The sequence below is a fragment of the Monodelphis domestica genome, chromosome 6, assembly GCF_027887165.1.
Source record: "Monodelphis domestica isolate mMonDom1 chromosome 6, mMonDom1.pri, whole genome shotgun sequence".
NCBI lineage: Eukaryota > Metazoa > Chordata > Mammalia > Didelphimorphia > Didelphidae > Monodelphis > Monodelphis domestica.
Genome location: NC_077232.1, coordinates 27,810,001 through 27,834,037, shown reverse-complemented (window position 1 = coordinate 27,834,037; position 24,037 = coordinate 27,810,001). Strand labels below are relative to the sequence as shown.

The window sequence follows — 24,037 nt, the reverse complement described above, 5'->3', positions numbered from 1 at the left end:
ATACCGGGGCCCCTTTGGAGGCCAGCCTTCCCCGTGATTCGTCTCAGCCAGGCTGGACAGTAACTTTGAGAGCCAGGCCGATGGGCTACCCGAGTTGGTTTATTAGTCTAGTACGCCGAAGTGAAGCCGGCACTCTTTATGATGCCTTCTTTTTAAAGTGCTCCCTTAGGGGATAGGGGATAGCTTGTGTACACAGACAGGGAGAAAGTAGCGGCCTGCCTAGTAGGCCAAGAACCCCTCCTTTCCTGTAGCCCGACAGCTGCTGGAGGGAGGAGGGCAAGAATCTCTTGGGGGCCCCCTTGTCTTTCCCCCCGCCCCCAGCACACACACAGCACAGCAACAAGATTGGTTTCCTCCAAGTTCAGGGCTGGGGTCCTGACAGCACCTGCAACAGAGGGCACAGCTGTGAGCAGCCCGTGCCCAGCACCCTTCTCCCTTCAAGCTTCTGAGCCCAAGGAAGGGCTCCAGCAGAGATCCCCAGGAAGCGAGCCCATCCCAACACTTACGTGCCTTCCCGGGGTTGCCAGCTAGCTTGGTTACTGAGGCACTGCCGGAGAGAAAGAGATGGGAGCCCCTGAATTTACACCTGTACCCGCTCGCCAGATTCCCTTCCGTCTGTCTAGCCTTTCTAGAAAAGCCCTTCAGAATCCTCCTCTGCTGTGATGGGCTCTCCTGGAGGTTTCCTCCTCAAACTCTCCTCAGGTGCCCTGCGAGCCCTCCACCAATGGTGGGCTAAGAGCATGGAGGAGAATTTGATCTCTGCTCCATCATTCATGCCCAGAGCAAATTCAGGCTCCGGCAGACCTTGGGAACCATCCAGTCCAAGGCCTTGGCAATTGTGGGGCTCCAAACCTTCCTCGGGGCGGCAGCAGCGTCTCTTACTTTTATCACTGCTTTCGATGGAACTAGAGGTGACAAGCTGATGAAATCCGGAGCTGTGATTTTGAGTGTCCGTCAGGACGGAAGAGAATGGGCTCCACGGAGGAGGAAGATTGCATGGGCAATGAGGAGATGGCGGGGTTTGGAGTCAAAGCGTCTGGGCGTACATTCTAGCTGTACTGTGGTAATACGATGACACTCAGAGAGCTGGGGCAGGAGTGGCCCAGGAGAGTCAGGCCCCAAGGTGGGAGGACAGGAGCCAATCTGGCCTCAGACATTTCCTAGCTATGTGACCCTGGGCAAGTCACTTTACCAGTTGCCTGGCCCTTGCCACTCTTCTGTCTTAGAATTGATACTAACAAGGAAAGGCTAAAATAATAATACTAATATTGCTGACATTTGTAGAGCACTTGCAAGTTGGCCAAGCACTTTACCTACATGATTTCATTGGATTCTCTCAACAGTCCTGTGAAAGACGTGCTATTATCCCCATTTTACAGATGGAGAAACTGAAGGAGAGGGGAAGTGACTTGTCTGGGGTCACAAAACTGCTTAGTATCTGAGGCAGGATTCATCCAAACTCAGCACTCTAACCCCTGTACTTCTTGGCTATGTATGTGTTGATCTGAAGAAATCGTGACTTCTCTAGGCCACAGTTTCCTTTTCTATAAAATAAGGCTAGACTAAATAATTTCATCCAATGAGGCCTCAAAATCCATTAAAATGCCCAACTGGGGCCTTTCTCCCTAAGAGCAACTTCTTGTCCTTAGAGGAGCGAAGCCTCTTGTTTATTGCTTTGACCTGAATCAATGCTGCATATAGATTCCAAGGCAGAAGTGTGATGAGGGCTGGGCAATGGGGGTTAAGTGACTTGCCCAGGGTCACATAGCTTGGAAGTGTCTGAGGCCATTTTTGAACCCAAGACCTCTTGTCTCTAGGCCTGGCTCACTCCACTGAGCCACCTACCTCCTCCCTGTCCCTGCCAGAGTTCTTAATCGTCTCCTCTGCCTTTTCCATTTTTTCTCTGATCCCCATTGCTCAGACCACGTCCTTACCTCGAACCTCCAGACGACACTCGCACTGGGCTTCCCCCTGGGCATTGGTGGCCCGGCAGACGTAAGCACCCCCATCAAAGGGGCAGGGTTTTCGGATCTCCAGAGTCAGTACTCCCTGCTTGCTGAACATACGGAAACGGGCATCTTCGCCCAGGTCCAACCCATTCTTGAACCAGGAGATCTTGGGCTGTGAACCCAGACAGGAGTGAGGGAGATGAGTGCCGAGCAATGGCCAAGTCCACCAGAAACGAGAGCCACCCTATGAGGATCACTGAAGGGCATGAGGCTCACCAGATAGGCCCCAAGGAGGTGTGCCAAGCCTCCAAAGGCTTTGGCCCTACTTCCTGTGGATCATACATATCCGGGGGAATCGTAGCCATGGGCTAAGTGAAACATACTGCATTGGGTCAAGCCAGCTTATTCTGCGTCCCTCTGAAAGGCCTGGGATGGACCCCTGCCCGCTTAGCTCCTTCCTAAAGACTCCCAAAGGACGCATCAGCCAGCAACATGCTCTCTGGGCAGGAAGTGTTGTCACATACCTTAGGGCTACCTCGGACAGAGCAGCAGAGGACCGCGTTGTAGCCAGCGATAACAGAGCGGTTCACCAGGGGCTGAGTGAAGCTCGGAGCCTCGGAGAAGTCCAGGGCTTTATAGGTGGGGGGCTGGTATGTGAGACCTGCCAGCAGCAGAGGGACCTGTGGTCAAGGGCCTCCCCGAGTCAGGCCCCTCCCGTGATCCCTGCCCCTGTGTGGCCAGGAGGGACGCTACCTATTTTGGGGATGAAGACTGGCTCCTTCGTGGTGGCGGCTTTCTCACTGGCACCCACCATGTTGTGGCTGAAGACCCGGAAGTAGTAGTTATTGCCCATGATGAGCTCAGAGACCACGCAGTGGGTCCGGCGGTAATGCTCGAGGACTGTGAACCACTCCTAGGGAGGGGAGACCAAGGTGGTGCACTAAGGATTTAAGCGCTGCTAGATTCCAGGCACAAGGCCAAAAATGGAACCGTAAGCTCACATCCTATCGGGTGGGCAGAAGATCTGCTGGGAAAGCAGTGCCCTCCCCATCATCCCCCTGGCCCTTGAGTGACTCCCTTTTCCCCCAGTAAAGGGGGCCAACTGTAGGAGCAGGAAGATCAGCCTTCAAGAAGGACTCACTATGTGCCAGGCACTGAAAATGAGCCCTCCCTGCCCTGCAGGAGCTTACAGCCTAGGGGGTGACAATACCAATGCTGATAAGTAAATACATCCTTTTGGGGGGACAACATGTGCAGCCTCACACACACACACAGGTCAGGAAAGGCCTGCAGGAGGTGGTCCTTCAGTTGAGTGAAAGTAGGTGGTAGTAGTGGTTAAAGTCCTGGACCTGGAGTCAGGAAGGCCCAAGTTCAAATCCTGACTACAATCTGTATGATCCTGGGAAAGTCATTTTACCCTTTCTGCCTCAGTTTCCTCATCTGGAAAATGAGCTGGAGAAGGAATGGCAAGCACTCCAGGATCTTTGCCAAGAAAACCCCAAATGGGGTCATGAAGAATCAGGCACAACTGAACAATGACCAGAGATTCCTAGGTGTGTGGGGTGGGCAAGGGATAAGTTAGAGAAAGCAAGATGAGGGCTGGGCCTTTCCTGGCCAAGGGGGCCCCTATACTTCTTGTCTTGCTGGAGCAGAGAAGGGGGTGGCCACGGCCTGATGTTAGGAGATGAGTCTCCCATCCATCCCAGGATGTCTTCCCCCTGCTTCTTTGTGCCTCATGTCACCCTACCCGTCCAGACCCTCCAGGGGCAGCTTGGGGAGGACGTCCCAAGGCACCCGCCTCACCATGGTCTTCTTGTCAGCCTTCTGCACTGTGTAGCCCCACAGCTCAGTGTTGCCATCATCCTGGGGAGGCTTCCACTCGAGGGCCACGTTGAAGCCCCAGGTTTCAGTGACTCGCACCTCCTGAGGGGGGCTTGGTCTGTCTGTGGAGAGAAGGGTCTGGGTCAACCTTCCCATCCATGCTGCTGCCTCGTCCCCCATTCCCCGGGTCATCGGGGTAGCAGGGACTCGCCTGACCCCCGTCAGCCAGGACGTGCCCTCCTACTTCCTGGGCTAGCTCCGCAGAGGGAGGAGGCTCCTTGGTCCCTAGATCTGGGAGATCCTGGCCTTATCTCAGACGGGAGGGTTGGGATGGGGTGAGGCTTCGCTTGGCACTGGAGAGCCCTGCCCGCTGAGAGAGTTTGGGGATCACCGAGGCCCCTGGATCCCTAGAGAGAAGGAGCGCCCGAACCCACACACCGACAATCTGCAGGACCAAGGTGGCCGTATCCTCCATGTTCTCGATCTGCACGGCCACCTGGTAGGTGCCCGAGTGAGCCCTGTGGGCGGTCCGGATGAACAGGATGGTGTCTGTTGGGCTGTTGCGGATGCTCACGTCGTTCCCGGCCAATGGTTGTCCCTCCTTGGTCCACGTCACCTGGGGCCGAGGCTTCCCCTGTGGGTCGGGGGGTAGAAGTGCTTAGCCCACCCCTCCGGTCATCAGCTGACCCAGGAGATGGAGGAGGGGAGGGTTTCTTTCACACGAGGACAGCACAGGAAGGGGTACAGGGTGGGGACCAGCTGCCCAATGGCCCTCCCTCTACCACATGCTATCAGCTGCAGTTCTTGGCCCAGCCTTCTGCGGCTCAGGGTCTGAGTGAGAGCTAGAGCCCCGGGGCCTGGAGTGGGTGATGGGGTGGACAGCCCCAAAGAGGAGAGGTGGGCCGCCGACCTGGAAAGGGATGAGAATATTCACGGGTTCGCCCACTCTTCTCTGCACCGTCTGGCGCAGGTGCCGAGGCAGCCGCAGCCTGGGCCGCTCTGTGGAAAGAGAGAGGCCGTTCACCGGAGAGCCTGACCTGGGCTCAGTCCTGGGGAGGAGGAACCGAAGAAGCCAACACATGGGGGGCGGTGAGGCATGGTGGCTGTCCTGAAATGCTTGGAGGGCTGCTTGTGTGGAAGACGGGTCAGACCCTGCTTGGCCTCTGAGGGCAGGACAAGGAGCGACTTTGGCCTCACAAAGTGAAATGGGCCGCCTAGAGGGCCGCCAGTGCCTGCTGTGCCACCCCGGGCCACCCCCAACCAAAGGCTGGGTGTGTCCGACACGGGGTTCCTGGCTGGTTGTGGTTGGACCACGAGGCCTCGAGAGTCCCGATGCTGTGATTCGGAGTCCCCATCTCCTAGACAAAGTAGAACTTCCCAGCCTTCCCCCTAGTCCCAGGCATAGGAATCCCACCACGGAGAACAGCGCCAGGCCCGGCTTAGGAGCAGCTCAGAGACCAAGAAAGAGTTCAAGCGAGGCCTTTCCTCGGAGCCTCAGGCAATAGAGTCCCCGCTTTAGACTGGGAGGAACAGCAGAGGCCACCTGGTTGGAGCCTCTACTTTGATACTTGGGGAAATCAAGACCCAGAACAGGGAAGGACTTGCCAAGTTCACATGAGCCATAAATAAAAGGGCCAGGGAGGAACCCAGGTGCTCTGTCTCCAAGCCAGGGCTCACACTCTCCCTAGGAGGACCTTGGGGTTGTTTCTCCATTTCCAGGCCATCTCCTCCATCTGGAAGGGGCCTGAGGGTCTGGGGTGACCACGTGGCCTCCTGGGCCTTGCCATCCTGATGGTAATTGGAGGTTCAGGAGGGTTGGGAGGGTTTAAGCGTCTGCTGCTCCAGGGAAGGCAACATCCACTTGCCCCCTCCCCTGGCACTCACCCAAGATCTCCTGCACAGTGATGGCCTCCTTGGTGATGGCGGGGGCACTAGGTCCAGCCAGATTGTGTGCCCGTACTCGGAAGAGCAGCCTGGCACCTGTGGGAAGCTCCTTCACCAGCAATGACGTGCGCTCGGTCAGGCTCTGCAAGGCGCTTACCCACTCCGAGGCTACCAGGAATGAAAGCCCAAGATGGCCTCAGCCTTAACCTCAGCCCTCTTCTTAGGGACCAAGGGAGAGGATGCGGCTGGGCCGGGCCTCAGGGGCTGGTACCTGCAGGGGCAGTGCCACGGGGGTGAGGGCAGGGATGGGAGGAGGAGAAGGAGCCGACTTACATCCCTCTCTGCAGTACTCCACGCTGTAGCCATCCAGCCCCCCAGCCCCAACACGCTCTGGGGGCCGCCATTTGAGGGTGACGGAGCTGTCGGAGATGTCCTCCACACCCAGGTGGGTGGGCTCACTGGGAGGGCCTGGGGGTGAGAGGCCAGAGTCAGGCCCAAAGGACCCACCCACGCCACATACTCAGAATCCCAGAGTCCGAAGAGAACTTGGGCCCACGTTTCATGAAGAAACTCGCTATGCGCCCTGAAGAGGGGATGAAGGAGGACATTCTCATCCCTTCCCAACGGGGCCTGGTTATGTTGCCTTCCCCCTGGCTCTCCCTAGCTGGGCAGGAATCCCAGAAATTCCCTCACAACCTCCCCACAGGTGGCTTATCCAGCTTCTGTCTAAAGACCTCCAGGGAAGGGGCGCCCTCCTGGGCATCTCCTCCCCCTCTGGGGCCTCCTAACAGTTGGGCGTTAAATCTGCCTCTCGGTGCCTTTTATCCACTGCTCCCAGCTCTCAGTTACCCTCACACACGCTCCTAGCTTGGTCCCAGACCTCCTGGAAAGACTCTACATGGGGGAGCCCCAGCGTTAGGCAACTGAGTGGTCCCCACCCTGCCCTCCGAGACTTGGCTCAGGCCGATGGCTGGGCAGTGGCCAGCAGGGGCAGAGGCCTGGGCTCCAGGGGAGAACCCTAGTCCTGAGCAGGGGCCGCTCCATCCAGAGCCTCCCAGACCATCCGTCCATTAGACCTAGTCACAAAGGCTTCTGGGTCCAAGGGGCTTTGTCAAGCTCGGTTGTGTCCGACGCACACCAAAACCCTATGATGACCTGAGAACAGCCGCCTGGAACTCTAGAACGATTTTTCCAAGCTGGTCGGGGTTGGGCCTTGGGAAGGCGTCTCCCCACAGCTATGGCTGGGGCTGGCCAGGGTCTCGTCAGGGATCGGGGGGCCTCCCTAGAGGAGCCCAACCCCCCTTCTGGGCAGCACCAGGCTCACCTATGGGCATGAAGGGCTGGGAGGCAGGGCTGGGCCGGGACATGCCAATAGCATTGACCGCGTAGACACGCATCTCATACACCACGCCTTCAATCATCCGCCTGGCCTCATGGCTCAGCTCCCGGAGGAGGTCAAAATTCAGCCGCATCCACCGGTAACTCTTCTTTTTCTTCCTCTCCAAGATGTAGCCTGGGGAGGGAAGAGGAGGCCCAAGCTCTAGAGAAGCCTCCGCTCATCCCTCCGTGCACTGGGGCTCCCCGCTTCTAACGCTTCATAAATCTCATATTTACTTTGTTATTGTTCATCAGTCGCATCTGACTCTTTCTGACCCCATTTGGTGTTTTCTTGGCAAAGACACTGGAGTGGTTTGCCATTTCCTTCTCCAGCTCATTTGACAGATGAGGAAACTGAGGCAAATGGGGTTCAGTAACTTGCCCAGGGACACACAGCTAGGACGTGTCTGAGGCCAGATTTGAACTCAAGAAGCTAAGTCCTGTGGACTCCAGGCCCAATGCTCTATCCATTGTGCCACTTAACTGCCTCGTGTTTGCTTCCCTTTGTCTAACTTGTTCCATCCCATAGAGGATAAGCTCCTAGTGGGCAGGAATGACTTCATTTTTGTCTTTATATGTCCAGTGCCAAGCGCTGTACTGGGCACATAGCAGGTGCTCAGTATCTTTTGGGTGAAAGAATGGAGAGGTGACGGGTGAAGGAACTTGCTGGAGAGAACTCGTTCCTCCCCCTTCCATCTGGAGCTGGCCAGGACCCCAGGCCAGGCTGACTTGGGGCCAGAGGACGCTAAATCTAGTCCAATAAGCTCACTTTAGAGATAGGCCAGAAGGCCAGAGAGAGCAGACGTTTGCTGAGGGTCACATAAATAGTAAGTAGCGGAGGCAAATTTGAACTCAGATCCTCTGACCTCCCAATCCAGTAGTCATTCCAAATCCTGAAGGCAATGTCAGGAGTGGAGCCTGGTCCTCTACAGAGCCCCAGGCCTTCAGTGGATCAATCTTGTGTCTCACCTAGGATGGGCTGTCCGCCATCATAGGCCGGGGGCTGCCACTGTACGGTGCAGGAGTCTTCCCCTACGTTGCTAATCTTTGGGGCTGCCGGGGGGTCGGGGACATCTAAGAGGGAGAAGCAGACATGGTTGTCTTTTCCATTCAGGGCCTCCAGCCCTGGATCCCAGGGGTGCATCGGGCCCAGGCCTGCCTCACCGATGACTTTGACGGTAATGTTGACCTGGTCTTCCCCCACGGGGTTCTTCACAGTTACAGTATAGACACCCTCGTCCTCTTTCTCTGCACCCTCCACCGTGAAGATGCTGCGGTCTTTGTGGGTCTCCACGCGCACACGACCCTCCGTCTCGCAAAGCAGCTGGGAGAAGGAAACGTACAACTAGAAGGACGCTTCTATGGGAGAACCCTCCATCCGGGCATTGAGGTCCCCCAGCAAGGGCAACGTCCCAAGTGATTGCCAGAGTTCCCAGGCTCTTGGTTCTCTCCTTGGGCTCTTGATAGCCCAGGCTTGGGCCAGGAACATCCCTGAGCCCTGGCACTAGGAACCCCACACAGGCCAGGCCGGATAACTGATTGGCATCGCCAAGAGGGTACTCACTAATTCCAGAGCCCCATGCTAGGCACAATGAGGGAAGAAAGAAGGAACATTCGATTAGAGAGACAATGTGGTGTGGTAGGAAGAACAATGCACTTGAAGCCAGAAGACCTGGGTTTGGAAGCTGGCCTGGACACGTGGCTGTGCCTTGTACAAGCTACTGCCCTTCTCCTGGCCTCAGTTTCTTCATCTGTAAGATAATGCTTGAACCACAGGGTGAGAGAACTAACTTTAGCTCTTTAGACATGACTTGATATTGAAAGATGATAAATCAGACACCTCAGGGCACTGCAATTCTGGGTTCAGCAAGGAGATTTGGGTTCAAGTTCAAAACTATGTTCCTAATCCAGGATGGACAATTTGGGGAGTGTCATTGAACCTCAGGTTTCCATGCCTGAGAGGGGATGCCAGTGCTTGCTTAGCAGATCACATAGCCCATAGCAAGCACTTAAATGTTTTCTCATTCATTCATTCACTCACTCATTCCCTCTAATTCATCTACTCATTCACTCATTTCCTCACTTATTTATTCATTCATTTGCTCTCTCATTTATTCACTCAGCCATTCCTTCACTCATTTGCTTATTTATTCATTTACTCATTCACTCATTCATCTGTTTGCTTATTCAGTTGCTCACTCATTTACTCGCTTATTCATTCATTCACTCACTTATTTGCTCACTTATTCACTCATTCATTTACTCATTTGCTCACTTATTCATTTCTTCACTTGCTCTCATTTATTCACTCAGCCATTTGCTCATTCATTTGCTTGTTTATTCATTTACTCACTCATTTGTTTGCTTATTCATTTACTCATTCACTTGTTCACTCATTTCCTCACTTATTCATTCACTCATTCATCCACTCATTTGCTCACTCATTCATTTATTCACTTGTTTTTTCACTTATTTATTCACTCGTCCATTCACTCTCTCTCTCATTCATTTGCTCACTCACTTATTCATGCCAAAAGATGAGAAGGGGCTTTGCAGTGCACAGGCCGATACAAACCATAAGGCATACTCCAACTCTAAAGAATAGAAGAGATCCTCTCCATGCCTACCCCACAGCTCTCTGGATAGATGGAGCTGAAAGCAGACACACACGAACACATGACAACACATGCGAGTGGTCAGACAGCCACGTGGGTACAGGAGTTGAGGGGATGCCCAGGAGAGGTGTGAGAAAGGTGTGCTCGTCAGGGAGAGCTTCTCTACAGTGACTGGGGTACGAATGCCCCAAGCAGGATGGAGAAAGGGAGAGAGGAGGGTGCCGGGCCAGCCCGGGGCTTGTGTCTGTCTCACCTTCTTCTCAAACACCCACTCGCTGCTGTCACCAACCTCGGTGGCAGGATCTGGGGTCTTGCTTTCCTGAGGGGCAGCAGAAGGGGCAGTTGAGCTTGGCTTGGAGGGGGCCTTCGTTCCCCCAGAACACACAGCCGCACAGCTGTGTCCCAGAGCTAGCACCTCCCATGACCTCCTGGCTGCCCCTTCTTCCCTAGTACTGGTTTCCCTCCCCTCACCAAGAGGCACCCCGTTTGTGGGCATTGTGGTTGGGAGGCACCTGGCTGGCCTTTTGCCAGATGACGGTCGGTGCCGGATCCCCGGAGATGGGCACATCCAAGCGCAGCTTGTTCCCAGCCACGACCACGATGGTGTCAGGTGTGCGTCCAGGGCAGTCCAGATGGATCTTGGGAGGTTCTGAGGAGGAGACCCAACGCCCAGGACACAGTCAGGCAGGTTGGGAGCAGGAAGGGGCCATGGGAGTGGGAAGAACAGGACAATATTGTTGTCACTTCAGGAAAGTAACTCATTGAAATCCACAGCCAAAGTTTATGCCCTCACCCACAGCCTGCCAGATCTAATGGGTGCTCGCCATGGGGCTCGGAGATCCTCACTGGACCCGAGGCTGCTCAGGCTTGAGGCGTCTGACCCTCCTCTGTACTATGAACTGACTGTGGGCTAAGAACCCTCTCTGCCCCCCCCATTTCCTTCTCTGATGCCAACCACAAGGAGGGCACAGCCAGGGGCTTCGCAGGGATGCCACATCTGGGATTTTGGATTCTTCTCAGTGCCCACCACCGGGAATTCTATGGGATGGAGATAAGGGAGGGAGAGGCGACGCCTGGCCAGGGTTGGGGGGGAATTGAGCAGAATTGGGCACACGACTCTCACCTTGCCTGGGAACAAAGTCGATTTTGACCTCTGAAAGGGAAGAAAGGAGGGAGGAGATCTGAGAGGAGGATTTCCAGGAAGAGGGGATCCCTCCACCCAAGGTTCCGGCAGGACTGGCCCTGCCATTCAAGCTGGTTTTGGCTCAGGCGCCACCCCAGAGAGGTCACACATTCTGCCAGCCGGATGCTCCCTGGCACCCACCCTGGCCGTGCCAGGCTCACCCATGAAGTGGAGCTTGGCTGAGAGGTTACAGGCAAAGCCCTCAGGTACAAAACTGTAATCGGCTTCATCTGCAGGTGTGACATCATCGATGGTCAGCTTGTGGACCCTGGGGGCAGAGGCCTCAGCTCAGGGAGCGCCCAGGGAGCGCCCAGGGAGCTGGGCAGCGGAGCATTGACATCTCTCAGCCCGGCTCCCTATGAGGGACAGAAGCCTGCTGCCTCCCTTCGCCCTGCCCCGAGAGTAAGGGGAGGGGAGCTGTGGCGGCAGGGGTGGCCACGCACTCACCGGCCGATGTGGGACACCTTTATGCGGCTGTCGGGCACCAGCTCCCGCCCGTTCTTTAGCCAGACCCCCTTCACGTTCTCGTCGGACACCTCGCACTTGAACACTGCCTGGTCCCGAGCCCCCACCGTCAGGTCTGCGATATTCTGATAAACCTCCAGTGTCTTCTCTGGGAGGAGAAAGGTGGCGGGTGTGAGGGAGTCAGGGCTCCGGGCATTCAGCTGGGAGACAGGACCGCATGTGTATGGTGTTGGGCCTCGGGGAAGCCAGACCTGGCCCCGAACCTCCCTCACACACATCCGACACCCTCAGGCCCCCTCAGTCTCAGCTGTGTCATCTGTAAAGTGGGGATAACCTTGAGAAGCTCAAGCGAGAGGATGTGGAAAGCCTTTTACCACCCTTAAAGCATGCTGCAAATGCAGCCATTGTAGGGGACAAGCTCCTTTCCCTCCCTGGGCCTCAGTTTCCTCCCTGGTGAAACGAAGGGGCTGGGTTAGATGATCTTTAAGCTCCCTTCGGATGGGTTCGATCCAGTTCCACGAGGGACGCTCCTCCTGCCTTCCCAGGGCTCACAGCCCTCTGGGAGGGATCCAAGCATGACCCAAGGTAGAAGGGGACCGGCTGGGAAAGTGAGGCAATACTCTGAGCATGTGTGAGCAGGGAGAGAGGCAGAGAGGGAAAATCAGGGAGGGCTTCTCACAGAGGGAGCATCGGAGCCCTAAATTCCAGGATCCTCTGATATGAGGTGTTGTGGGGGCAGAGTAGCAGGGCCAGGACTAAGGGGTGGGAAGCAGGAGCCTCAGCAGTTGGCACTGTGTGACGCTGGGCAGGCAGAACCCCTTCACTGCTCCGTGACTCAGTTTCCTTGTCTGTAAAAGCTAGACTCGATGAACTGAGAGGGTCCTCCCAGCTCCCTTATGAATTCATGGCTTAGGAATGAACCAGGGCACCACTGGTGGGAGACTGAGAAGCCCTGAGAGGGTCTTCTCCCCCACACTCTGCCTCTGGGGCTCAGCACTTCCCGCCCCCCTCCCGCCTCACCTTGGACGATGAGCTCCGCCAAGGCCTGCCCGCCGCTGGTCCGGATGGCGTAGTGGCCGCTGTCCTCCAGGGTGGCTTCATTGATGATGAGATGGTGCTTCCGTCCATCCTTCTTAAAGCGGTATTTGAAGGTCTCCTCCCGGGTCAGCTCCACTCCGTCTTTCAGCCTGGCCCAGGGGAGGCCGGTCGCTATTATGGCAGTGGTGGGGCGGGGGGGCGGGGGGGAGGGGGGCCGAGGGGCTGAATGGGCGGCCGGGGGCAGGGTCCAGGGCCGGATACCCCCAGGACGCGGGGCCTCCCACCGAGAATCCTCCAGGAGGATTGGCTCCCTCTGGACATTCCTGCGCCTGCCCCACACCAGGGCTTTCAGGACCCCCTTGCTCTTAGGGCGTCGGGCACAGATGCCCATCGTTGGCACCTCCCATCCTTCCTCCAATGACGGACCCAGGGCCGTGCTTACCATTTGACAGGGGCTCCCTCCTCAGACACTTCACACTCAAACTCCACCCGCTGCCCAACCGTCACCATCTGGTCCTCCAGCCCCCTGGTGATCAGGACCGGCGGCTCTGCCAAAGCAAAGCCGCTTCTTATCCCAATGCCTCCTGGCGGCCCCACCAACCCCCTCGTGGGCACCAGCCCCTTCCATGGCCCCATTGTCCCCTGAGTGGGCACCAGCCCCTTCCATGGCCCCACGGACCCCCAGTGGGCACCAGCCCCTTCCATGGCCCCATTGTCCCCTGCATGGGCACCAGCCCCTTCCATGGCCCCATTGTCCCCTGAGTGGGCACCAGCCCCTTCCATGGCCCCATTGTCCCCTGAGTGGGCACCAGCCCCTTCCATGGCCCCATTGTCCCCTGAGTGGGCACCAGCCCCTTCCATGGCCCCATTGTCCCCTGCATGGGCACCAGCCCCTTCCATGGCCCCATTGTCCCCTGAGTGGGCACCAGCCCCTTCCATGGCCCCATTGTCCCCTGAGTGGGCACCAGCCCCTTCCATGGCCCCACGGACCCCCAGTGGGCACCAGCCCCTTCCATGGCCCCATTGTCCCCTGCATGGGCACCAGCCCCTTCCATGGCCCCACGGACCCCAAGTGGGCATCAGCCCCTTCCATGGCCCCATTGTCCCCTGAGTGGGCACCAGCCCCTTCCATGGCCCCATAGACCCCCAGTGGGCACCAGCCCCTTCCATGGCCCCATTGTCCCCTGCCCAGGCGGCCCATGTGAGGCGAGCCCCAGAGGAGGGTGAGCGGGCTAGAACACGGGTTTGGACCTCAGCGGTCATCTCAGCCCTTCATTTTGCCCCTGAAGACACCGAGGCAAAGAGAGGCAGGAGTGAGGGGATTGGAGGCTGAGTCAGAGCTCGGGGTGCCCAGTCTGGGAAAGCTTTTGGGGTGGTGGGGGGAGGTGGGGAAGGGGAGGAAGACGGGTCACCCAAAAGAGGGTCTGGAAGTGTCTGTCTGCTCTTCTCAGCTTCCCAATTCTTACTAAAGTGGGATGGGGGGGAGGCAGCTAGGGGCTGTGGAGAGATCCAGGCCTGGGGACATGTCCCGGGTTCGAGTCCCTTCCTTGATGGGTGAGCCTGGCTAAGTCACGTAACCCCCATTGCCTGGCCCTTGGGAGCAAGGGTAGCATTGATTGTATGGCGGAAGGTAAGGCTGGAAGGGTGGGCCGCCTTGGGCCAGAGAGGGCCTTCCCACTCGCCTTTCACGAAGAGCTCCGTGCTGCACTTGTCTCCTCCCACCATGCACTGGTAAGCAGCGTCGTCGGCCAGGGAACACTGGCTGATGGTCAGCATGCGCTTGTTGCCGGCAGACTCGAAGATGTACCTGCCCGGAGGGGACGGAGCCGGAGCAGGCCGGGCCTCAGGGAGGGCAGACGGGGCAGCGGACGGACTGGTCCTGAGAAGGGGGCTTTCCAGGCCATCGCGGCGCATCCCTTCCTCTTTCAGACAGAGCCGGCCTCCCTCCTCCAGACCCGCAGCCGCCCCCCCCCCCCCCAGCCTGGGGAAGGCAGACTCGCCTTGCCCGTCCCTCCAGCCAACCCAACCAAAGCACTTACTTGCTACGGCCAGAAGGATGCAGAATGGAGGAGAGGCAGAGATGGATGGAAAAAGAGAGACACGGACCAAGGGGCGTCCTCACCCTCTGGTCAGCCAGCCCTCTGTGTCCCTCCATGGTTCATCTCCCAGTTTCTCTCTGGGCGCCCCTCCAGTGCCCATCACCGGGCCCCCCTCCGCACACACCTGCCACTCATCTGAATCGGCTGCCCGTTCTTCAGCCATTTGACCTCAGCGTCTGGGTCGGCCACTTCGACCACCAGCCGGATCTTCTGCCCTTTGTTAACCTGGTAGGCGGGTTCCAGCTTCTTCAGGAAGGCTTTGGGGGACACAGAGAGAGCTGAGCTTCTGGGGAGCCCCCTCCCCTCCCCACCCCAAGTCCCGCTCCAAGAGGGCGAGGCAAGAGTCAGCTAGCCCTCCACCTCGGTCCTGGAGAGGGAGGGGCGTGTGGGGAAGAGCGCCGGCCCGAGTCCTGCCTTTGGCACTTCCTGGCTGGGTGGACATGCCAACCCTGGGCTTCCCGTCTGTAGAACGGGAGTAAGACGGCGCTCAAAGGGAGTGGCAGACCCAGCGTCCCCAGCCTGAAGGCGCTCCGTGCTCCGAGCCTGGCTCCCCCAGGACAGAGAGCCGAAGGCCGCATGGGGAGGACCGACCTGCGCTCTTCTTCTCGTCCTTCTTCATGCCCTTGAGCCGCTTCAGCATGCCCCGGAGATCGGTGACGCCGTGCTGGAAGGCGATGCGCTCGTACTCCGAGGGAGGGGCGGTGCGCAGGATCTCCCAGACGTCCTCCTCCGCCGGGGCCTCCAGCTTCGGGTCCCTGGCGCCGACCAGACGGAAGAGGCTCAGGAGCCCGTCGGGGGGCCGCGGCCCAGCCCTCCCTTCCCAATGGTCCCGGGAGCCAAGAAGCCCGAGAAGGAGCCCCGCTCCTCTCCCGGGCGCCCGAAGAGCCGCCCTCCCCTGTGCACCGCGGCGGAGCAAAGGGCCGAGTGCAGGCCGTGCTTCTAGCGTCCTCCCCAGTTGGATCGGAGCCGCCACGTCGGGGAAGGGGAGGGGGGTCAGAGCTCCCTTGGCTGCAGCCTCGGGTTTTCTGGGGGTCGGAGGGCCGAACATCATTGGGAGCTTGCAGTGGGACACCAGGGAGGGGCTGCGGGCACTCACCTCGATGTCCGCAGGAAGCTGCTGCACTCCCGGCATGGGGTGGGGGTGAGGGGAGGCGGGAGAGAAGGGAATGGGGTGCGTTAATGCCATTCGTCCCCCCGCCCTCCCCCCACCCCCGCTCCTGTCCCTGACACCCCCCTTCCCCCGTCCGAGGGAGTCTGCACAGAGATGCCGGCCGTTACCAGTCCTTGAGAGGGAGGCAGCCTTAGGGACCCCCTTTCCCGCCCTCGTCACCCAAACCCGCCCCTCCAAGTTCTTTTCTCACTCTCTGGGCGCAGAGACAGCGGCAGCGGCGGAGGCGACACCAAGGAGGGCGGAGGGAAGCAAAAGAGAAACGAGGTCAGCCCGGACAGCCTGCAGACTCCTTCTCCCACCCTGCGGCCCGCCGAGCCTCTAATGCCGCCTCAGGCAGGGAGGGGGAGGAATGTGTCGGCCGCCGGAGCCTTCACTCTAGGGCCGGGAACTGTCCCAGAGCGCGGTGCTGGACGCCCGGGAGACCTGCAAGCCTCGTTTCTCGAGGCTCTCCTCAAGTCAGAATGGCGCCTGCCATCGCCCGGGCTTCCTTTGACGGCCACCATCCATCCCGCTGGCAGGGACTCACCTCTTCTTCAGCAAGGAGGAAAAATCCAGGCTCCCAGCGTCGTCGTGACCGTCTCCACTGCAGAGAGCAACCCCCCCAAACCCCCCAGGGGTGAGGAAGAGGGGGCCCTGGGGAGTCCCAGAGCAGACTGAGGAGACTTCAAGCTTTCCTCACGAGTCCTCAGGGGTTCCAGGTGCGTCCCTCAAGCCCCGCTCCCCCTCAGGGCTTGGGGGGACCCTGACTGGGGCTCCATCACCCCCACCCCTTCCCTGGGTTCCTGGCTGGGCAGAAGGGCCACATCAGGGATACCTGGTCCTACGATTGCCACCGGGCAGGCTCCTGTAAGGACAGGCGACAGGATCACAAATCTGGCCCTAGAAAGGGCTTGAGCAACCCCTCTATTTGACATCGAAGGACACTGAGGCCCTGGAAGGCAGGAGGACTCCACTCTTTCCCCCATCGCCCCTCCACCTCACTGCCCTGAGCTCCCTGCCCTGGCCAGGGGAGAGGATACTTAGGGAGCCCTCGCCTTCCCCCCAAGGGTGCCAAGCACCCCCAGGACCCCTCTGTGAGGGTAACTGTTGGTTTCATTCATGCCCACATAGCCTCTGCCTCTGCTTTGGACTGGCTGGGAGGTCCCAGGGGGCATGAGGACACCTGGGGTGCAGCTGGGGGCACGGGGCATGGCCAGAGGGCAGAATTCACTCACGGGCGACGAAATGCAGAGCGAAGGTCAAGGTCTGCTGGACCGATGGCCTCTTTGGGGAGAGGGAGGGAGGAGAGAAACGGAGGCAATTCAGAGAGGAGAAGGAGGAGGAGGAGGAGGAGGAGAGGCTGGGGGAAGCCCTTCTCTGCCTCCATGGTCTAACATTCCCTGGGGAAATGCTAAATCCTCCTCTGAGGGGATCTCAAAGCCTTTAGAGACTGGTCTTCCCTTCCTTCTCTCCTCTGCCATCTCTGGGGGAATTTTATAGGAGAGAGGACTCTAGGGACCAAAGAAATAGAACCTCGGAATTGTAAGGAACCTCAGAAGCTCTCTATCCAACCCTCCTATTTTGCAGCTGAGGTGTAGACAGGCTAAGGCTACATAACTAATGTCTTCACTTCAGTTGGCCTCAGTTTCTTCTGTAAAATGAAGGTGTTGAACTTGATGATCTCTAAGGATCCTTCAGACTCTAAATTTTGTGATCCTGAGACTTTTGAGAGTAGCCCAAAGAAACAGAATTAGAACACAGGGCTTTGACTGATGCTGAATTAGAACACAGTGTTCTTGCCAATACCCCACTCTGCCTCAATGGTCCTTTGATTTTCTGGCCCTTTCCCAGGAGGGTGGGAGGGATGGACATGGGATGATCTCTTAGAAGAGACAGCATCTGAGCTGAGCCTCAGGAGTGATGGGTCTGCATTCTCTAGTATGCAAATGGGCCCGGACCACTTTTCATTTTTCTTCTCTCTCCCCTCTGTACCTAGCATGATGCCAGGCAAATGGGGCTATTTGGTGGGTGTGATTAAGTCCAGACTGAGAGAAGCCCAAGAGTGTCCCGAGGAACATCTGAGGGAGATGAGGACAGGAGAAGACAAGGACCCTGGCCCCACTCGACAGACTGGGCAGCTACAGTGGCTCAAATCAACAACATGGATTAAGTGCCCACTATGTGCCAAACCAGGGCATTTGCCGGTCACTCCCTCTATCTGGTAGTAGTAACAGCAGTTCACAACCATCCAGTGCTTTATGCAATTGTCTCCCTTGACCCTTATGAGGAAAGTGATCATTTCCTCCTTTTACAAAGAGAAAGAAGGCTCCAAGAGGTTCATTGTCTTGAGGAGGGTCACACAGCAGAAACTCATGAGAGGTAGGATTTGAACTCTGGTCATCCTGACTCCAAGTCTTGGGTTCTACCCATTACACTGCACTGCCCGAATACTCACCATGGACCGTGAGGTTAAAGTTGCAGCTGTCGAATTTATCCTTGGTGGAAACTTCACACCGGTAGCCGCCGGCGTAGGCTGCCTGGACCTCGGAGATGTGTAGCTCGAAGAGGTAGACCTTTGGTGGGTAGAGTTGGAGCGGGTGAGAAGCGGGGGCTCTGGGGCCGGGGGTGCTCACGGCCACCTTCCCTCCACCATCACTATGTCCCTCTGTGCTAAGCCCAGTGGCTTCCTCAACCACTCTGTCCACCATATTCTAGCCCCCTTCCATGTGTCCCTTTCATCTCCATCCTCTGCCTTCCCGAGGCTGCCTGGAGTTGTAGGATATAAGAGATCTGGGCTGTAATCCCATTATGCTGCTACCTAGTGGGGTGACTTTGGATAGGTCTTTTCCCTTCTCTTGGTCTTGATTTCCTCCTCTGTCAAAGAGGGGAAGAAGGGAAAGATTCATGGGCTCATGGATGGGAACTGAACACCTCTAGAGCTGGATGGGAATCTCAGAGGCCATCTAATCCCTCCTCGTGTTGCAGCTGAGAAAACCAAGACCCAGAAAGTATCAGGAATTTTCCCAGGATTGTGTAGAGACAGAATTTGAACTCAGGTCTTCAAGGTCTAAAATCCATAGTTCCTTTCACTCTATCATTAAGACAAGGTCAGGGGCAGCTGTGACTGATGGCCAGAGTCCCACCGGCTCTGCATCCCTCATACCGCACTGACATGGCGGCCCCACCGTTTCCCAACCTTGCTGGCCCGGTCATAGCTGTCGTGTAGCTGCAGATTCTTCCCCACTTTGCCACTCAGATCCATCCACTTCCCCTTGAACCACTTGACCACGGGGGGCTTCAGGAGGCTGGCCCCGGCCACCTGGGCTGAGAAAGTGATGCTGTCCCCTGGGAAGAAGGAAGGCATGGGGCGAGGGATGAGTCCGGCTGCTCCATTGCCTTTCTTCCTCATGGTGGGCATGGGACCACGAGCCAGGTGGCCAGGATTCGAATCCTGACCCTGGTCCTTCTCAGCCTCAGGACCCTGGGCGAGTTGTTTCCCCCTCAATAAAATAGGGATAGTAATACTGTCATGTAGTAGTATTATCAGGGGATCATTTTAAGGAAGGTGGGTCTTGGCAAACCCTAAAGCGTTATAAGAACAGACTCCCCTGGGTCAGCCCTGGGCGAGGTGCCCGCCTGGGAGAAGCCTCTGGACTTGGCTGGGCTGTCCCTCAGACAACAGGCACAGAATCCACCAATCAGCCCAAGCCTTGCCAGCTCACTGGGCCCTACCGCATTGAGTCTACACTGGCATTGCCTTTAAGAATTCAGAATCGGGAGTCGATGCCAAGGTCTGAGCTGGCAATGCCACCAGGAGCCCCCGAGTCTTCATGGTGGGGGGCACAGATTTCCTTCTGACCCTTCCCTTTCCTCTGGCCCCTCCAGGGACCTGGGGTCATTGGGATGCTTTCCCTTGCAGGAGCAGGATCTCTCGCCTCCCCACAATGCCAAGTTTCCTCCTGCCCTCTCTTTCCCCTGCCCTCTAGAACCCTTCTTTATCATTAACAAATACCAATAATAGAGAGCTAGCCTTGCTCTGTCCCTCTCTTCCTTTAAGAGGCAGCCCATCTTCCGCAGGAACCCTTTCCTGGCCCCCCTCCATCCCTAATGCTCTGCCCCCCCCAAACTACCCCATATCTAACTACAATCTAAATACTGACATATTTATTCATTTTGTATTTTTTCTTATATATTCTTTTCTCCTTCCCCCCTTAGGATGAGAGCTCACAGGCAGGAGGGATTGTTTCATTCTTTGTATTCATATGTCCAGTGCCCAACACAATGCCTGGCACAACATAAACTCTTAGATGTTTGGGGATGGGCTCGATTTCGATTTCTACCTCCCTCCTCTGGCTTTCTGACTGTGTGATTCTGGGGAAATTACCTCTCATTTGTTCTTCCCAACAAACCTGCCAAGTGAGAAGCCATTCATAGATCCATTTTACAGATGGGAAGACTGAGGCTCAAAGAGATTGCGTGGCTCAGGATTACCCAATTTGTAAGAATGTGTCAGGATTTGATCATGCTGGCCCTTCCTTGGGGGTCTTGTCCTCTTGGCCCCCCACTCTATTTTGGCCCTCACTGAAAGCCATCCTCCTCCTGAAGGTGCCACACTTTGACCCCCCTCTCTAAGACCCCCTGCTTCTGGGGTACCCTCTGACCTACAGGACCAGGAGTGGGGATGTCCTTATTCCTGGCTCCCTCCCACCACTCTCAGCAACCCTTTCTCTACCCAAGTTGGCTCCCTCCTGCCCAGCTGGCTGTCCCTTTCATTCACTGAGATTCCTCTTTTCCCCCAAGCTTGGCCAGGGACTCGCTGCCCTCTTGGGCCCCCGCCTGCCGCCTCCCTGCTTCTGCACCCCCAACTCTCTTGGCTTCTGTCTTCCATCCACCTCCCCAGGAGCAGTCATCTTGGAGCCAGACCATCATTCCCTCCTGTTCCATCCCGTTTCACTTCACTAGCCTCTGTGGCTGGAATTCCTGGTTAGCTCTGACTGGGATGAGTTCTTAAAATCAGAACTTAGTGCAGGAAAAGGAGTGTAAGTAGCTCTTTTTACTATTCAGCCCCCGACCCCACCAGCACTCACCCACGGTCACCTCGCCGTCCTGGGGCCGGCTCACAAACAGGCCAATGGGGTCCCCCGAAGCCGCTTCACAGGTGGCTAGAAGAGACCTCAGCAAGTTGGCCTCTCGATTTTGGGGGCTTCCAATGCCTCTTCCCACCCCAGCCTGGGTCCTCTCTCACCTTCACTGTTGGGAGGGCATCCTTCGGAGCCCGGACCGGAGGCATCCCCTGGGACAGGAGGCTCGGAGGGCAAAAGGCCTTCACTGGGGCCGGGGGTGTCCTTCGGGGCTGGAACCAGATCGGGCTTTTCTGGACGGGACCAGAATAAGGAGTTATTTATGGGAAGGGCTCCCATCTCAAGTTCCCAGAAGGTACTTGTACGTGGATATTTCACGTAAGCCCTCCGGGCTCCCCTTCTGGATGTCCCTCTTTCAGTTAAAGGCACCCGAAGCCTCCAAGTTAGCTTTGAATCGTCCTTCTCTTGGCGATCGATGCCTCCCTCCCCTCCATTTCCCTGGCCGTCCCTTCTCATGTGGGCCCTCGTATTGGCCTTCCTCCATGAAGTCTGCCCCATCCTCTACTTGTTGGCGTCCTCACTTTCCCCGAACGACCTATTTATGTCTGTCTATACTCTCTCCCCTGTTTCCTCCCCGGCAGAACATCGTCTCTTGGAGGGCCGGCGCTCTTCTCTTTGTGGCCGAAGCAGCTAGGAATACTGGTAGGGAATAGGGAGGGTGGGTGAGCCATGCCAGGCTACCTTGGACAGGGGACACTCTCATGCCCGGCACAGGCTGCCATTTTCTCCATAACTTGGGATCTTGGCAAGTTGCCTAGACTAGGAGAGGTTCAATCTCTTTCCCAGGGACAAGTATCTCGAGGCTGGACCCCAGGGAGCTGCCTCTTGGCCCAGGCTGAGCCCTGGTGCTCGGGAGGGGCAGGGGCCCGAGGGGAGGGGGGAGACCTCCCCTCTCGCCCAGAGGGCGCCCCAAAGCCCAGGAGGAGGGCCAGGAAGGTCACCCACCTGCCTCTTTGACCTTCAACTCAAACTTGACCTTCGAGGTGCCGGCGATGGCCGCGTAGAGCCCCTGGTCGTCCGGCTGCACGTCCTGCACGGTCAGCGTGTGCCGCGTGCCTTCGGACGTCAGCACGTACTTGTCGCTGGCGGAGATGTCGCTGCCCGCCCTCTGCCAGCGCAGCTTCAGGCCCGCCCGCTCCGTCTCAGCTTCGAACAAGGCCGAGCTGCCCACGGCCGCCTCTGCGCTTTTGGGCTTCTTGCTAAAGGCTGAAACTGAGGAGCAGTTGAGGTTCACCCTTTGGCTTTAGGAAGCTCCCCCTTTCTGCCATCCTCATCACCCCGAGATGACCCACCTCGGAATTGCCCCAAGGCCAGCCTCCAGCCCTTCCATGAGGGGTTCATTATCAGGAGGAGGCCCAGAGGGGGATGGGGAGAGAATGTCCCCCCTTTCCTGACCCTCCCCTCCTTGCTCAGTCTGGGGGAGAAAGGGCTGGATTCCGAGGGAAGGGGAAGAAGGCCTTGTGGGTTAGGAGGGGCGGGGCGGGGGGCTTTCTGGCCTCCTCCAGATCCAGGATCCCATGATTCCCACACAATAGGGTGACTTCCCCAAGAACCTGTCCCCTCAACCCTGGTCCAGCCCCCCAATCCCAAATATCTCCTTCCTCCAAGGCTCTGGGGGCTAGCGCGGCCCAGACTCTGCCTGATGCTGTCTCTTCAGGTACCATGACCATCCTCTCTCTCCCCACTCAGGAGTCCCAGGGGAGAGACCCATGCGTCCTAGCCCTGAGTGTGGAGGCAGAAGCCCTGGGTTCAAATTCCGACTTAGTCACATCTTATTCATACAACATTCCTCATCTGTGAAACGAGGGGCATCCTATTATCTGAGTACAATCCTAGTATTTGCTGTTCTTGGGCTCTGGGCTGGGGGGAGGGAAGGGGGAGAATTCTGGGCCTGCCTGGAATTTGGCTAAATTTATCTCTCTGGGCCTCAGGCTGATAAAGGGCAGCTGTGAGAAGCATTGGCGGCTGGGGACGGGAGGCACTTAAAGGCAGGTGCCAGGAGGGGGGATACCTGGGCTCAGATGCCCTTTTGCTGGGTGACCTTGGAGGGGAGAGGATTAGACAGGAATGTGGAGTGTGGGAGCTGACAGGAAATGAGCCTGCCAGGGACCTGGGAGTAGGGGATTAGGGAACTCCAAAGTTAGGGCTCTCTGGCTATACCCTAGACTCCTCCCCCTAACAGGGGGGCTCATCCCCAATTCAAGAGCCACCTAGGATGGTTTATAGTGGGGAAGGGGTCAGAACAGGCAGGGCAAAGCCCCTTCCTCTCTCTGGGGCCATCATGTCCCACCCACTCATTATCTACAATGAGAAGACTGAGGCCCAGAGGTTAAGTGACTTGCCCAAGGTCACCCAGGGAGCCACTGCCAAAGCCTGCATTTATAACATCATAAGATAATGGCCAAAGAGGTGAGGGGGGCGCTTAGAGATCGTCTCTCTGACTCCCCCTTATTTAGAAAATAAGGAAATTGAGTTTAGACAAAGAAATTGTCTTGCCCAAGGTCACCCAGATAACAAGTGGCCAAGACAGTACTTGAGTCCTAGTTTTGGGGACCCTCTTTCTGTGACCCCCAGTTGGGCAGCATCTATTACTCTTTGTTCTGAGAGGGCACCCCTCTTGTGCCGCAAACCCTCCCAGCTCCCTCTTTACTTCTTGGGCCAGTGGGATGGCAGTGTGCGGGGTAGCGGGGAGAGATCGCAGGCCCATGACGCACCTCCCTCCTCCAGGGTAGCCAGGGCATCCGATGCCCGCCGATTCCGGCCCTGCTCTCTCAGTCCCCTTGACTCCCCCCGTGCCTTTATGCACCGATCCCTCCTGCCCCATCTTCCCTCCACTTTCCACCCCAGGTCCCTCTACCTGCTTTCTTCCCCGGCTCGGGCATCCTGAGAAGGTCTCTTGGGAGCTGGGCACTGACCAAAGGAGCCGGAGCAGCCAGAGGGAGTGAGGTTGCCCCCGTCTCTGGCCCTATAAAGCATCCTGGCCCTCCCCCAGCCTTATCGCCAGGGGCTCCTTATCAGCTGTGGGCCGGGGAGAGGACTAAATATAGACAAATTCCAGGGAGCAGAGAGCCCCCACCCCCACCCCAAGTGGGGAGATAGTGCCGGGCCTGGGAAGGAATCTCTCCAAAGCTCTGAGCCGCTCCCTAAGGCTCTCTCCCGCCTCCTCCCTGAGGTCCGTGGTCCAGACCCCCCCCCATCCTCTAGCGGAGGGATGCCCAGCCTTCCCCGGCACCCTGGGGACTCCGATCCTTGCTGAGCTTCCTCCCACCCCTCGTGTGCCCTCACCTGTTGGATTGCCTTTCTGTCCCCATTCAG

At 57.4% G+C, this 24,037-nt stretch overlaps 1 protein-coding gene across 1 annotated transcript; it reads right to left on the bottom strand.

Moving 5' to 3' along the window:
- Positions 1-81: 81 nt before the first annotated feature.
- MYBPC3 (myosin binding protein C3) lies at positions 82-23,688 on the bottom strand. Its single transcript, XM_056801824.1, has 33 exons — positions 23,580-23,688; positions 21,668-21,934; positions 20,827-20,955; positions 20,669-20,743; positions 18,778-18,926; positions 18,037-18,154; positions 16,817-16,865; positions 16,417-16,446; positions 16,129-16,185; positions 15,528-15,548; positions 15,023-15,186; positions 14,556-14,688; positions 14,015-14,139; positions 12,775-12,880; positions 12,315-12,481; positions 11,277-11,442; positions 10,991-11,097; positions 10,770-10,799; positions 10,159-10,295; positions 9,900-9,965; positions 8,196-8,355; positions 8,001-8,105; positions 6,979-7,167; positions 5,988-6,122; positions 5,655-5,822; positions 4,681-4,769; positions 4,209-4,404; positions 3,753-3,892; positions 2,703-2,862; positions 2,474-2,610; positions 1,935-2,121; positions 507-547; positions 82-385 (listed from the first exon to the last, which is right to left on the bottom strand). Exons 1-32 carry the CDS (start codon positions 23,602-23,604, stop codon positions 537-539), a joined length of 3,798 nt encoding a protein of 1,265 aa, XP_056657802.1. The 5' UTR covers positions 23,605-23,688; the 3' UTR covers positions 82-385; positions 507-536.
- Between the last annotated feature and the right edge of the window lie 349 nt (positions 23,689-24,037).

Bases quoted from the DNA above. Each gene is read 5' to 3' on its own strand.
- MYBPC3 (XM_056801824.1), bottom strand. From the start codon at position 23,604: ATGCCCGAGCCGGGGAAGAAAGCAG. The intron at 15,549-16,128 runs GTGAGTCCCTGC...CCGGGAGTGCAG, and splicing joins TCCTCCTTGCTGAAGAAGAG to CAGCTTCCTGCGGACATCGA. The intron at 11,443-12,314 runs GTGAGGCGGGAG...TTCTCCTCCCAG, and splicing joins GGCGGAGCTCATCGTCCAAG to AGAAGACACTGGAGGTTTAT.